The sequence below is a fragment of the Heloderma suspectum genome, chromosome 1, assembly GCF_057233095.1.
Source record: "Heloderma suspectum isolate Gila_16-S chromosome 1, 16-S_ref, whole genome shotgun sequence".
NCBI lineage: Eukaryota > Metazoa > Chordata > Lepidosauria > Squamata > Helodermatidae > Heloderma > Heloderma suspectum.
Window position 1 is genome coordinate 174,798,240 of NC_139458.1, and position 15,459 is coordinate 174,813,698.

The 15,459-nt window shown below is 39.4% G+C and overlaps 1 protein-coding gene across 5 annotated transcripts in view; it reads right to left on the reverse strand.

Moving 5' to 3' along the window:
• PRPF40A (pre-mRNA processing factor 40A) overlaps window positions 1-15,459 on the reverse strand; it is a 41,719-nt gene that overhangs the window by 4,205 nt on the left and 22,055 nt on the right. For 3 of the 5 annotated variants that reach the window (XM_084810903.1, XM_084810896.1, XM_084810878.1), the window contains 14 exons: window positions 13,752-13,860; window positions 12,483-12,547; window positions 12,051-12,215; window positions 10,806-10,914; window positions 9,989-10,139; window positions 6,651-6,784; window positions 5,188-5,302; window positions 4,959-5,050; window positions 4,676-4,807; window positions 4,106-4,243; window positions 2,590-2,685; window positions 1,977-2,063; window positions 1,781-1,877; window positions 1,623-1,684 (listed from right to left, as the gene is read on the reverse strand). In XM_084810903.1, the coding sequence (XP_084667029.1) occupies window positions 1,623-1,684; window positions 1,781-1,877; window positions 1,977-2,063; window positions 2,590-2,685; window positions 4,106-4,243; window positions 4,676-4,807; window positions 4,959-5,050; window positions 5,188-5,302; window positions 6,651-6,784; window positions 9,989-10,139; window positions 10,806-10,914; window positions 12,051-12,215; window positions 12,483-12,547; window positions 13,752-13,860 (1,552 nt within the window). The remainder of the gene's footprint in view (window positions 1-1,622; window positions 1,685-1,780; window positions 1,878-1,976; window positions 2,064-2,589; window positions 2,686-4,105; window positions 4,244-4,675; window positions 4,808-4,958; window positions 5,051-5,187; window positions 5,303-6,650; window positions 6,785-9,988; window positions 10,140-10,805; window positions 10,915-12,050; window positions 12,216-12,482; window positions 12,548-13,751; window positions 13,861-15,459) is intronic. The other 2 variants (XM_084810912.1, XM_084810885.1) reach the window with 1 other exon arrangement.

Sequence of the window (15,459 nt, forward strand, 5' to 3'; positions counted from 1 at the left end):
TTAACTGAAAAAGCAAGCCCCTTTGTGTTTACTGGAATTTGCTAGAAAACAGGAGGCCAATGAGTTCAAAGGGCTCTGCAACCGTAAGGCAAATACTAAGTACATCACAATTGTTTTCTTTCAAACCAAGCTAATTTGTGAGTTTACAACTAAGTTTACAATTAAATAGAGTATAATTTCATCGCTTCATCCTTACAAGCAGCCTTTGCATGACTCTCTCATTATATATTTTTCATGCTTTCCTTTTTTACTTATTAAGGGGATGTCTTTAAAATAATCTCATGTAAGTCTTTCTTATGACTAGCACCCATGACAGTTTGAAGTTAACAGCGCACTCCTATACATGTCTACTCAGAAATAAGTTCTACTGAGTTTAGCAGTTATAGGATTGCAGCCTGAGTATGGGAATACAGGAAGATGCACACTGGACACTTTTATCTTCTCTTTTTCTTTCTGGTGTTGCTTCTTTCTGCTTCACTCTGTCTTGGCCCTGCTCTCACAAAAACTAAGCAGGGAACAAAAACAAAATGGTCATGACTGATAAGTCAAAGCAACGTTTGATTGTTAACTGGGTAGACTAGAATAGTTTATTTTCATCAGGTGAAAACAAAATGCCTATTTCTGGTAAATATTAGTATTTGAGAAATGGTGAGATCGGTTTGTCATTCCCACAGAAAAGTCTCTTTTAATTCAATGTATCTGGTAGAGGCGTTGACTTGGTTCTAGCACAGCTAACATGCTTATATCCAGATTAATGTTCACTTAGTTATTATTTCAGAGAAACTCAGTATTTGCATTTTTTAAATGGACAAATCCAGTTCACCTTTTTAAAACCCCATTTTTTTCTCTCTTAAAAATCATCAATTTTTATCCATTTTACGACATTGTCTTTCTGTATGAAGTAATGCCTCTGCCTTGCTTGGCCCAGCTCCCTTACCACATAAAAGCACAGAACAATCCTATTCACACTATGTCTTTGCACATGTCACTTTAGTCAGAGTAACACAAGAAGAGATGAAAAACTGAAATGAATGCCCATGTTTGACTGGCTGGCAATTCGATGTGTGAGAGTGTGACAGAGCCATTAATTCATTTTTATGAGATTGTAAGTGCACATTTAGCATGTTTATTATGAGATTTAATTGTAACTATTTTGTAAATAAGTGAAATTTAGTATCTGATTTGTTTTAATAAAAACATTAAAACCATTTTTTGAACAATCATTGATTTTTATCCATTGTTATGCCAAAAGTATAACTGTTATTTCTTGGTTTCACAGACATATACTTAAGAGACTGCCTAACCCCTATCTGCCTGTTCAGTTGCTGCACTCAACAGGACATAGCTTCATCAGGTATAGAATATGGCCTTTAGAAACAGTGCCCGATTTCTGGAACTCCTCACCAATACAAATTAGAGAGGAACCAACCCTTCTAGGTTTTTGGTGCCTACTGAAAACGTACTTGTCCTAACAATAGTGATTTTATCTTCCGTGTTGTCATGCTCTTTTCTGTTTTAAACAATATTTCATTATATTTTACTGTATTGCTTGTATAACACTTAGAAATTTTATGTGATTCATAAATATCGTAAAATACAGAGGACAAAACTCAGATACTCACAGACTTGTGTCTCCTCTTTTTGCTCTTCTTTTTGTGTTTCTTTGACTTCTTATAGCTTCTCTCTATTAATGCATTACAAGATGAAAAAGAAATTAGGACTACTGAAATTCATTACTAGTACATCTTTATTTCTTTTGACAAGATAAAAAAAATCTTACCAGATTCTGCACTGGAAGAGTGTTCAGAAACTGATCGTGATTCTGAACGTTGCCTCTTTTTTTTAGAATGGCTGTCGTCATCCTCAGATTCTGAACCCTTTAAACACAAGAGTATTTCATGTCTAACACTACCATTTAAAGACAATTTGGTGAGAAGAATGCATTCAATGGAACACTCTCTTATTAAAGGACTTACTGAACGGGAGCGAGACCTCTTTCTGTGATGCTTTTTTGATTTTTTAGAATGCTTTTTGTTCTTTGAATGATGATGCTGACACTCATGCTGTAACATTAAAAGAATCAAAATTACTCCTTTAAAATCGTAAGCACACATTGACAAAACTCTCAAGAGATAAAATCATTGCTACATATTTATAGCATCCCTCTAGAGTATTTTATTTTATTCTGAAGGACATCCTTTTGGACAGGGAGTCTCCATGGCTCAGGTGTGTGTCATTTGGTGCCCAGCTGGGGAAGACCCATGAGCAGCAAAGCTGCCCTGGCTGAGGCACCAGGTTGATGATCCACTCCATGCCTTTGCTAGGATGGCTTTGCTTGCCTTGCGTCTTCTCCCACAGGAGTTGGCTCAGCAGTAGTGCACATGTAATCTCCCTGGCAGATCCCCCTGGTGCCCATTGGGAGAAGACATGGGGCAAGTGAAACCACTCTGGCTGAAACACCAGGTGGATCATTCACCCAGCACATTGGCCAGGGAGGCTTTGGTGGTGTGTGCTTTCTCTGGCCTGTTTGCCTGTTACAATCTAACAGAGGATGTACTTATCACGGTACAATAGTGCTGATAACATTACCTCTAGTAAATAAATGAAGTCTTTAAATATTCTTTTTCTTTCTGATTCTAGAGTGATATCTTCAAATGCTGGTTCTTTCACAAATCTTTCCCGAATCTATATGTAAGAAAAGAATTGCACATATGGTTTAGCAAGCCACTTAACTTCATAAAGTAACATTTTCTGCACAAAAAATGTTTTGTATTTTAGAAGAAAACTACATCTAAAAAGAACATATTAAACAGTTATTTCAAAGGAATTCCCAATAGTTACAAGCATTATCAGCATAAGAATCAGATACTGTATTTTCTCTTAGCAGAACCTTCATTATAGGGCAATTGTCTAATCTGTGCAGTTAGTAACTCTGAGCGGCATCCAGTAGCGCTCATGTGCAGGTGGCCAGGTCCACAATGTAGCATTTCCAAGGGCAAGCTCAAAACAAGCAGAAACTCTTGTTTCTGCAACGGAACAGGTTGTGCCCCTACCAGAAACGAGCATTTCCACTCATTTAGGGGCCTGTCCCTGGAAGCACTACATCATGGACGCCAGTGGTAGGCACCATGCATGCACTAGGACCAGTGGACCTGGCTGCCTCTGCAAGGGCACCATTGGATCGTGCCCTCTATATCAACATCAGATAGTGGTGATAAGAATTCCAGCTAAATTTATGAACACAGCTAAACCTTAACCAGGATCCACTGGTAAAGATGGAAGCATGAAATGCTTCTGCATGTTAATCCAGGATAAGAATTTAGAACCTACATTAATTTTATTTAGGACTGCCTCAAGTATTCTCCACAGCACATCATGAAAATGTTTTTCCACTACTGAATGTTCATATTGTGCCTAGCAAGTCAGATTAAACTTCTAGAAAGGTACCCTGTATAGAAACCAGAGGTGTGCACTGACCCCAAGACTCTTTGAACATTGATTCAGCGCTTCAAAAAACGGTCCGATCCCAAAATCAGCATTTCGTAAAGAAATGCTCCTGTCATCCTTGCTCTTAAGCAAGCTAATGCTTGATAGGGCTTTGGAGAATTCTGCTGGGAAGTGCTTCCCCACTCCCATGGCTATTTTCCTGAATTAAATGGATTTAAAATACATAATTACTTTCCTTGCCAGCACCATTTGTTTTACCATTCCCTTTATTTATAATTAGTTTTATAAGATTGCCTTTAAGGATATAACCTTTTCCTGTTAAAAAAATGTGTTTACAGTCTCCGATTTTGTTTTTAAAAAGCATTATTTAGGCTGAAAATTTTAACTATATCAGCCCGCTGGTTATGATACTTCATGTGTCTTCGAGACTTGGGTTGGATCCAGGCTTAGACATACATAGAGCAGACCTACTGAAATGGGACTCAAGTCAGTCATGGCTAATTTCAGTCCCATGGATTTCACATTGAAGTATGACTCAGCCTGGATTCAATATTAAATTAGTTACAGGACTAAACGCTTATTTAACATGGGGTGAAAACCCTTTGCGTAACAAGAAATACTTATTGTATTACTTCAAACTTCTGTGGAACACACTTACATCTTCCCATACCACATCCAGTTCAATTGGAGGTGTTGCTTGTTTCAACATGCTCTTAAAAGCAGACTCCTTCCGTTTCATTTTGCGAGCTTCTTCCTTTTCTCTCTCACGTTCACGGGCTTCTGCCTTTTCCAACAGCTACATAAAAGAAATCCAAATGACCATTCAATGAAAGGGGCAATACAAAAAAGGAAAACAATGCTATCTCATTTTGCAACACAGGGCACTTTTCTTATCTTTTGTTTTATATCTATCACACTGAGGCTGTTCAGATGTACCTCCAAAACATTACAAAATGAGCCTCAGCTCAGACCTCCATGTGAAGGAAGAAGGTGGCATGTAAGCTGAGGCTCCTTAGTCTTGTAATGCCAAACCAAGATTTGGTATTATGTTTAAACCGCCACACTGAGTCCACTCTTTTTCGCTGACCTACTATTTATGCTCTAGTATTTAACAATATTGTACTACATTTTTTATTCACAGACTTGCAAACTTAAAAACTGGAAACTTTTAAATATACTTTCAATGTTCTTAACATTTATGGATTTAAAATAAATTTAAAAACCTTACGCTATTGAAAGCCAGTTTGATATTTCCAGCATCTAATGTGGTAGCTCTTTTAGTTGAACTGATGATTGTGACGAAGTCTTCAAAAGTAGTATTCACTTCAACTACAAATCCTTTATCCTGTAAAACAGCAATCTTAATGACACCAGATGACATAGGAATCCCATAGTAGTACAACTCATCTTGCAACACTACTTTGTGAAATCCCAGCTCCAGTTGTCAAAATGAGTTTAATTGTTAGAAATACTGGTTTTCTCCTAATAACTAAGAACACATTTTACCTCACCTTTAAGATGTCTTTTATTATCTTTTTTTCATCATGGTAACGTGCTTTTAGATCTTCAACATAAAACTTGAAGAGATCAAGTGCTGTTGAGCCTACGGAAAGAAAACTATCGATCAAGTACTCCTTCTAATCAAAGAGCTGCACTTCTTAGTACTCTTATCACAGCTACCACAAATGTACGCACATTATTTCCGTTTAATTATCTAAAAGTAACAGAGAATATATTTACCAGGCTGACCAAGCATGTTAGTAAACCTAATATCAGAACTTATAGTTGGATATAACTCCATCCATGAAGACATTGAATGCAGCTGGCCATGTTCATGCAATTCATCCAAAAATATCTGCAAATAAACCAACAGAAAATTGGGAATGTCATAATTATATATTCAACAACTTGTAGATTAAAAGGTAATATACCAGCTGCTTTTTCTACAGCACTGAGAAGACCCCCCGCTCCAAATGGAAAAATCATCTGCTACTTCAATAATTTATCATTAGATCGGGGGGAAGGGAGACTTCTGACTTGCGGGCTAAATGCAGCCCATGGGGCTCCCTGCACCCCACACAATTAGTCTTGAAAAAAGCCTTCCGCGAGCAATAATAGAACGTTCTTAAAGCCTAATTTCTATGCAGGGGCAACCGGGGGGGGGGTTAACCCTCCCCTTCAGGCATGCAGCAATCCCCATCATCAAAATCCTGCACTCTCTATTAGGCTTGGAAAAACCTCTCACTAAGCTTTAGGGAGCAATCCTATCAGGATAGGCAGCCGCATCCGAACTCAGAAGTGACTGCATATCCCATGCAGGGCAGGAGAAGCACAGAGGGGATCGTCCTCTCCATGCTTCAGCCGCCCTGCATTTGCAGCTAGACAGCCGATTTTGGCTGTCTAGCTGCAGGAAGGCAAAGCAGGGGAAGCGGCTGCTAGATGACACATAGGATGTGTCACCCTGGCATTTCTGCCTTCCCCGCCCCAGAACGCCACCAGGAATGCCCCATTTTTGCCACTCCGCACTCCTCTTCCAAGTGTGGGGCCGTTCCATGCTGCCTGCAAGGCAGTGCGGGGGTGGTGGTGCCGGTTCTCAGGAAACCAAAGTATCCTATGGCTGTCTAGCCACTGACTAGAGGCCACAGGATTGCTCTCTTAGTAGAGCATGGGTGAGGCAATATGGGGGGGATCACAGCTGGGGAGGGAAGGATTAACCCTCTCCGCATGCTGCAACAGCCTCCCTGAAAACCCGTGTTGTTCTAATGGGAAGCCTTTTTTCAAGCCTAATTTGGGGGGGGGGGGCACACGCGTGAGAGACACACACAAACTGTGTGTGTGTGTGTGTGTGTGTCTACATGGGAGGGTAGTGTGGCACAGGCCCATCCGACTCATCTTTGACCCTGCCCACTCTTGTGAGGGGATAACTACTTCTCGTATGCAGCTCCCTGAATATTAGCCATGAAAGAACACACCATTTAAAAAAAAGAAAAAAAGAAAAACCTCAAACATACATACACATCAAAATAAAAGCAAATGTGGATTTGCAATACCTTTTAGTGTTGAAATCACCAACACATAAACCAACATTTTGCTGCATTAATTATAAGCACACTCAAGAATGCCAAGATACTTGATAACATAGCCAATACATACAATAGTAAAAGCTATTCAGTTCATACCAAAGTTAACATTTTGTCACTCACCTGGAAGGATTCTCTGTTTTTACGTTGCCGTCGTCTTTCCCTGAGTAAGCCCTTCTGTTTCTCTTCCTCTTCCTCCTTCTCCAAAGCCCTTATGTGTTCTTCAAAACAAATCAATGCATCCTCCTTATCCATATCTAGAAAAAGCAGCAAATACATTTTTCAGAAAATTAAGTCTAATATCAGGCCTGTTAAATACTTTTGGCAAAGCTTTTGTTTTGTAGCTCATGTAAAATTTATAGTCAAGTTTAGAAGAAACAGAAGCCATGGTTTCCCACTACATGAGTGAGCTACAGCAATCCTCAGATACATGCATGCTCCTTTCCTCTTCTTTTTGTGCCTGTGAGAGGCTTTTCTAATTTTAAACTATCTACACTTCCCTGTAACATCCATTCTCAAAAAACCCTGCTTTGTTAAACTTTGGGTTGACAACAAGCAAGGATCTGAAACCACAGTTAGATTCTAGCTTGTTGTCACTAACCAGTTCCGTGATGTCCTCCTACCTTGGGGAATTGTGGTTAGCTTAATATCAGAAATGGAAGCTTTCAGAGGTTTACCACTGCATTGTGGGAAATGGATTCCACTCCACCTGAACTAAGACGTAGTCTATGCCCAAAGCAGCCACCTTAAATGAAACTGATTCAAAAAACAAAATGTTAACTAAACTATGATTACCAATGTCGACATTAAATAAAAATAGTTTTCAGCACTAAGTATAAAGATTGGATCTCTTAATCCACATGTGTGAGGACTAGGATTTGGACTCTAAAGTTATTCCCCAGAGAGGTGGCAGTACCTTCTCCTCTACAAGAAGAACATGACAGACAAGAGAGGAAACCCCAAATAGTAAAAACAAAAAACAGCATTTATTCAGTAATCCTGATGTGTTTCAAGCTGGAGGCTCTTTTTTCAGGGGGATAACTCTAAAAGGTCTGAGTGTACATTTCAAATGATCATGTTGACAAATACTTAGTTAATAAAAAGCATCAAAATTTGCCTGAGATTTTAATACATTAACTACACAATCCTGTGCATGTTTATTCAGCAGTAAGCATAGGTTGATACAAAGACTTCTTCCCGTGAAAGGACAAGACTGAGATCCTCCTCATGGAGGATGGTGGGGAGGTGATATTTGCTCATTCCCCCATCCCCCTGCAGCCCCCCTGGCCAGCTCCCACACTGTTCCTGAGGCTTCCCCAAGCCCCTGGAAGGAGATTTCCAGGGAGCTGCAGAGGGAAGCAGACATTGTCGAAAACTGCCTCCCCTGTTCCCCTAGCAGGAACATTCCATGAGCAGAACTCTGAACCAAACCCACTCTGGAACTTATTTCTGGGTAAGGGTGCATGAGATTGTAGCCCAAGTCACCTAATCCATTCAGTATTGCCATGTTAACGGTACAGCACAAAAAACAACCACAGAACTTAATGGTCACTTTTACCCTTTATTTTTTTAAAGTTATCTTCTTTTTAGAATTATTTCTCTCAGCAATTACTATGCCCATTTATTGTGAGGCGGCTTTCATTGCCTGATGTAACATCACTAGACCACAGTTGGTGATTATATGATCTGCTGAGCAACAGCAAAATAATTTCAGCCTTCCCCCACCAAGGCAACATTAACTGCCAGTAAGCGAGAAAGGGACAGACTTCGGGTTACCCCTGACACTAATACATCACACCACTTTCCAGTGGTAGAGAAGGGCCGGCCCTAAATTTTGTAATGATTTAGAGCAGGGGTGGGAATGAGTGGCCCTCCAGATGTTTTGGTCTACAAGTCCCAGCAGCCTAATCAGCACAGTCCAGTGGTGAAGAATGATGGGAGTTGTAGGCCAAAACATCTAGAGGGCCACAAGTTGCCCATCCATAATTTGGAGTATTTGCTTTATGCAGTTTTAGTTTTGTTATCTGACTTGAATACGCTAGTGGAAAGGCAGGATATAAATTTAACAAACTATTTCCATTTTAAATCCACCCTATTCCAAAGCACAATACATTATTGAAGAAGTGTCAGAATTAGAAGTGTCTAATATCAACCTTACCCCATCAGTAACACTCCCAATACAAACCAGGAGGTCTTAAAGCAATTCTGAGCCATAATGCGTTAAAGTGCTTTACAAAGTCTCTGAGGCAAGTTTTAAAACTGTGTGACAGTCACTGAAAATGTCTACCTAGTTGTCATCATATGAATAGATGTACTGATGTTACTGTTAAAGAGGCATTCTTGGCCATGCTGGTAAACTGCAACAAAATGTAAACAAGGACGCAGTTCGTACACGTACGAACAGGAGTGAAGAGGCGCACTGTCTCCCACACACTCATTTCCGCTCTTAATCAACAACATACAATTGGCCGGGTCGTAGGCTGTTGAGTTGTGGGGCCGCGGTGGCTTAGTGGTTAAGATGCTGAACTGCAGACCGGAAGGTCAGCAGGACAGCAGTTCAAGACCCGAGTGCCACGTGACAGAGTGAGCTCCCGTCTTCAGTCTCAGCTCCTGCCAACCTAGCAGTTCGAAAGCAAGAAACTGCAAGTAGATAAATAGGTACCGCTTCGGCGGGAAAAGTAACAGCGTTCCGTGCACCTTGGTGTTCAGTCATGCCGGCCACATGACAACGGAAGCGTCTTCGGACAGCGCTGGCTCTTCGGCTTAGAAATGGAGATGAGCACCACACCCTAGAATTGGACACGACTGGCTGGGGACACCTTTACCTTTTTTTTTTTTTTAGGCTGTTGAGTGTGACATGAGAACTTGGGGTGCTGGGCTGTTTAGGGACTAAACAACACAGCAGTTAACCCAACAACAAACCACTGGTTAACCACTGGGTTGTTTAGCTCCTAAATAACCCAGCACTTAGGGTTCACACATTATACTTAATAACCTTCAACCCAACCAGTCATAGGTTGTTGATTAAAAGCAGAAGTGACTGATGAGCCCGCTCAGCACACCCACTCTCTCTCAGTTGTGCATTAATCAGGTCAGTATGATATTTTTCAGTTTGAACAGACCACACTATGCTAAATATTTCATTCACAGTACGGTTCAAAGACGCAATTCTTTCATTATAAAACTCAATGCTTGCGTTTAAGACAGCACAAATGAGAATCATTCCGCAACCAGAAGACTTAACAAAACTCAACAACTTTAATGATTTAGGATGCAATCCTATCCTTGTTTAGACAGAAAGAAGTCCTACAACTCTCAGCATTCCCCAGCCAAATGCTGGGAGCTGTAGGACTTTTTCTGTCTAAACATGCATAGGATTGCACCTTTAGTTGCTGTTGCCATAGTAATCACTACTATGCCCAAATTACTACAAAAAGGTAACTCAGATGTTTTATCCTTACTCTGAAGTTCTTCATCCTCTGCAAATGTAGGATTATCCATCAGATATTGTTGAGCCTCTGACCAGGTAGTACAGTACGTAACATTAGCCATATTGTCCAGGATATTCTTTAATGCCTCCCAGTTCCTCTTCCTCAACTGCTTGGCTTGTTCCTGAAAAAGTCACATGAAATGTAGCGGTATTTATTTTTCTAAAATCCTTATTATCAAACGCTACCAAATGATTATTAATACAACAGGTCAACATTTTGAAACAACTCTACTGATTCGTATGTTTCTGACTGCATGAACCACTGTAGAAGGGTAATCTCTCACAAGACATTATACAAGTCCTCGTTGCTTATGTTTAAAACAGCTCAAATGAGAATCATTCCAAGGTGGGACTAACATGATTCCGTCCGGACTGGAAGACTACTTTCCAGAAAGTATTACACTGTAGGCCTACCACATCAAGGGTTTTTTTTGTATTCCTTTTTTAAACTAAATGCCGTATATCAATTTAAGTAATGCCGACTTGAATATAAGAGAGATTGTTATTCGTAGAAATATTGCTAGGAAACCCATAGTTAAAAATAATCTAAGAAAGTGAAAAAAAATAGGAATTTCACAATTTTTTCCTGTTACAATGAAAAAATCCACATTCCAAAACCCAAATATATACATTGTATGAAAAATGTAGATTAAGGGCGCAATCCTATGCATGTTTAGACAGAAAAAACATGCATAGGACTGCACCCTAAGTTAAGTTTATTTATGGTAGGGGCAGAAATGAGTGGAATGGAGTGGGAATTCCCAACACTGGAAGGAAAAAATAATTACTTTTTCCTTTTTTGATAGAAAGAATAGGACATCTTCATAGATTTCAAGACGATCGCGCTCCGATATTGCATTCCAGACCTCCATCTCTCCAAACATTTGTTCAGCTTTTCTGTTTATAGAAATATGAAGAAAAAGAATGTAATAAAAAAGGATATATTATACTTAACTTCACTTTCCCCCAACTCTCCCCTGCTGGTTATCAATATCCCAGTCCTTGTCAAATCTGTGATAATCAAGCTAATAAAAATATATATAATACATTCTGACCCTCTATTTCTACACATTTCGTTTAGTGTTGCAAAACTATCCTTGGTTCCCATGATAAAAATATAAAAGGAACTAATGCCCTGTCAATACGGGTTTTAAAAGGATCAAGAAAGTTCTGTATGCTGAATTCCAGCTCCTGCCATTTCTTTTATTTTTTTAAAAAAAATATTTTCATTCACTTCAAAATATAGCCAACGTTCTTCCCTCTTTCCAAGATATCCCTGCATCCTAACACTGAAAATACATACTTGCCAAAAGGGAAGCAATCCCAGTGGCATACTCTCCCAGACTGCTTCTTGAGTATATATATTGCAGTTCTTATACAAAGACATAAGGCATTAGGGAAGTCCTAAATTACAATACCAAATTGCACAAAGAGCCAGTAGACCATTCAAATTATATGGAAAACATAAACAGAGGTGCTAGATTCAAGCACTTGGGTTCAGGCATTACTTAATGCAGGGGAAACAGGAAGAGAAAATGACTCATACTTCCTATTCTTCATAATTACCCAAGCCATCCCTGAGTGTGCCGCCCAATTTGTTAATTATGGTGTTGTATTGGTTTTAATGTTTTTAGCATATTTTACATCAATTCTAGTAATTACTATGTAGTCTGATGTATATCAGAATGTATTTTAACTTATTTAAATCTTCTAAACTGCTTAGAGATATTTTTAAATATGGTAAGCAGTATATAAACATATTATAAAAAAATAACGTGACCTGAACTTTTACCCAAACTTCCACTCCATCATCAGATGGTAAAGAACACAAGTTCACATTTAAATGAATGAGTACACAGAATAGTGACTCCTGCAAATTCCCATTCCCCTTACGTTAATACTCTGAAACCCCACTAAACTGAAAATAGAATGTAAGTGTCCACTGAAATTCCCACTTCCCTCTACCCAAGATCAAGAGTTTTGAATCTCAAACCTAACAGTCTGACCAATATTGTACATTAGATTCATATTACTTGTATCTGGTTGTGGATGTCATCTTCTCATGGTTTTCAAGGAAACGCTGAAAAGACTCTTTTGCTTCTTTATATTTTAATCTTGCTTCTTCTTTTTCTTCTTTCTCTGTCTGGACTTTGTAAGCATTAAACGCTTGCTTCTTCTCACTTAGCTTTGCCAAAGCACTGCAAATTGAGGGGGAAAGCCAAGAGTACAATTATGCATGCAACATCAACTACAATTAGTCATTTTACAGTGATTCATTTTAAACCTGCACGCAGGGCAACAATTTCAAGTGTTTAGCACATTTTCCCTCAAAACCCACTCTTGGGAAAAAAACTGTTCAGGAAAAAGGTATCTTCAAATTATGAACTGACTTCAGCTGTCATAGCATTAGCTTATGCACAGAATCATTAAAATTATGTAGATTAAAAAGAAATAATAGGTTATACCTGTATCTTGGATCGTTAATTATCATTTTCATAGCTTGCTCCCAAGAGGCATTGGATGGTACACGCTGTGAAGATATGAAGCAAATCATGTAACTTGAAAAATAAATCACAAAGACTCCTCCTCCCTCAACTGTCACCACCAGCAGCCATTCCAGAAGGCTATGTAGAGGGAAATGAGAGGGGAAGCAGGGCTATTCCACCAGCCCTGCTTTTTTCACCCTCTATATTCCTTTTTCCTTGTGTGTTGTAAGCCTACGGCAGGGACTGTCTTCTCTTACTGAGTTTATGATCTGCTTTGGGTCCTTGTTATTTCTTGGAGCTTTCCCAAACTCCTCCCAGCTGGTTTACAAACATGGTCCAGGACATAAAAACTTAAAACAGTCTTTCAATGTAGTTTTAAGAGCCCTCTAAATAAAAAGGGAAGAAGGAACTAAAAACTGGAGGAGCTCATTAATCAGGCTGCCAGAACGCTGCCATCTCCTACCGAAGTCCCTTACTGATTATTTGTAAGCCACTCTGGGAGCCTTTTTGGTTGAGAAGCAGGATAAAAATACCCTAAATAAATAATAACTTCTGTAATGGCAGCCTTAGGAATGCTGGCTAAAACAATTTATTTCTCTAAATTGTATAGTGGAACATCATCAAATTTACTGGTAGCTAAAGAATATTTGCTTGCAGCAGTGTATACATATTTTGCAATATATATTGCAATATATGTTTATTAAAAAATAAAGAGAATATTTGCTCGAATGACAATCATTCCTATTTCTTCCTATACAAATTTCTATACTATCAAGTGACAAATGTTATATACAGGACACTCTCTACCATAAAGCTTTATTCTAGCCTCTACCTCATACCAATTCTAGAAACAGAAGCAGGTTAAATCCAATAATGCTTGATTTGTCCTGTTTCCTATCCTTTTTTTTTTTAAGGGTGGCAATCTTAGAAAAACATTGAGGTTCTTCTTCCCTTGGATCCTGCACTGATGTTTCTGAAACAGCAGTTTAAGACCACTTAATAAGGCAATATCAAAGCATTTGTCTTCCTCCTAGGATTTCTCCCCTCAATGACCTGAATAAGTATTTTTAGACAATACTGGCCATGACAGCTTATATCAAGTTCATTTTGTCTAGAGCATTTTCCATATTATTTCAGCATGAATGTTATTCCTTAAAGGTCCTTACAAAAAAAAACAGCAATTCTCCCAAATCATGCAACATTTGAAATTCTTGAAATTTTAAAGAGTAGTTGACTCAATTTAAAAACCTTTTCTTTCAATAGTTCTTTAAATGCTTGCTTAGCTTCTTCTTTCGTATTCCAGGTATAGGTTTTTTTAACTGGCTGAGCATCTTCCTCTTCTTTTTTGGGGGCAACACTAAGAATTGAAAAAGAAAACATGTCACTCACTTTAGCAAAGGAAAGGTTCCTCCTGTGCAAGCACCGGGTCATTACTGACCCCTAGAGGGACGCCTGCTTACACTGGCGTTTCCATGGCAGACTATAGTGGGGTGGTTTGCCATTGCCTTCCCCAGTTGTGACTACCTTTCCCCCAGCAAGCTGGGTACTCATTTTACCGACCTTGGAAGGATGGAAGGGTGAGTCAACCTGAGCTGGCTACCTGGGACCCAGCTTCCGCTGGGATCGAACTCAGGACGTGGGGAGAGTTTCAGTTGCAAAAAGAGGTACTAATTAAACAAGAGATACTAAGGGTGGGTATTATAAAGAATAGTGCTGATGCCTTACTCAGAAGTGACAGCGCAAGCAGCTGAACAACACTCAGAGGCCACTGGGAGTGGTCAGAATAGGCCCAGCCCAGGAACTGCAAGCCCCTTCTGCCCCTTCTCTTGCACTTTCAAGACCGTCTCACTATGTAAGGAAACTTCCTCTTCCGTAACAGGACTTCTACTTTTGCTCCTACCCCCTGTACCTCATGCCCCCCAAATCCACTCCAGAGTAACCCCCAGCCCTCCAGAAAGATTTGGGGACATGCAGGGAGGGATCCGTCTGCCTACAGTGTCCATTCTGTTGGTGGATAGACACTAATGGATTTCACCCTCAGCTTTTGACTGGGAGCTGCTACCACCAGTTCCATTAGTCTTGGCGTGGTGCATTACTGCCAGGCCATATTCTGTCTCAGAGCTTGGGGACTTGAACCAGCAGTTTGTGGATCACATCCTATATGTATGAAGGTTATGTTTTAAAACATACTTTTCATAAATAAAACTATGATTCCTTCAAAACTAAGAATATATTGGTTATATTTATATATCCATTGAAAAGAAGTAATTTCACACCTGATATTAGTCACCATTATATCAGATTAGTGACTTTAAAAAGGTGATTGCAAGAAAACTAACACATTAGATAGAGTAATCAACTAAATGCTCAAGGCAATTTATCCTGATAAGTTATACGAAGCAAATATGACAAAGTTGTCCATAAACTACCGTTGACTTGCTACCTGTTCTTTTCAAAGCCCAGTCTCTGGACTAAGTGTACTACAATTCATGTCTGTTTTCTCATCCATTCAATGAGGATGGAATGTACACAATGAGGCTGCATGCAATTAGAGGAGGCCCAGTTGATCTGTACTGTCAATTCGGGAATACTAATCAAGCCAAATGAAGCCAGACATTTTGATCCCACATATTAACACAAAAACGTGGGCCAAGATTCAGTGAAGTGCTCAAGTAGTTCTGTCAACCAAGGGTGCCTTGGACTTGTGCTTCTCAAACAGAAGCTTCCACGGCTGAGACAAAGGACTTTAAAACCCTAGATGAAAATGCTATTTTTGATGTGGCATGGGGAGGTGTCTACTGTTCAATTAAAACATTAACCCTCTTGAGTATGGTAGGACACTGTTATTCAGCCCTCCCAGTGCCAACACCCATCTTTAACTGCAACCTGCAGCATACAATCCATTTCATTTTTAATTCATTTATCATATACATGATACACACACACACTTTTTCTG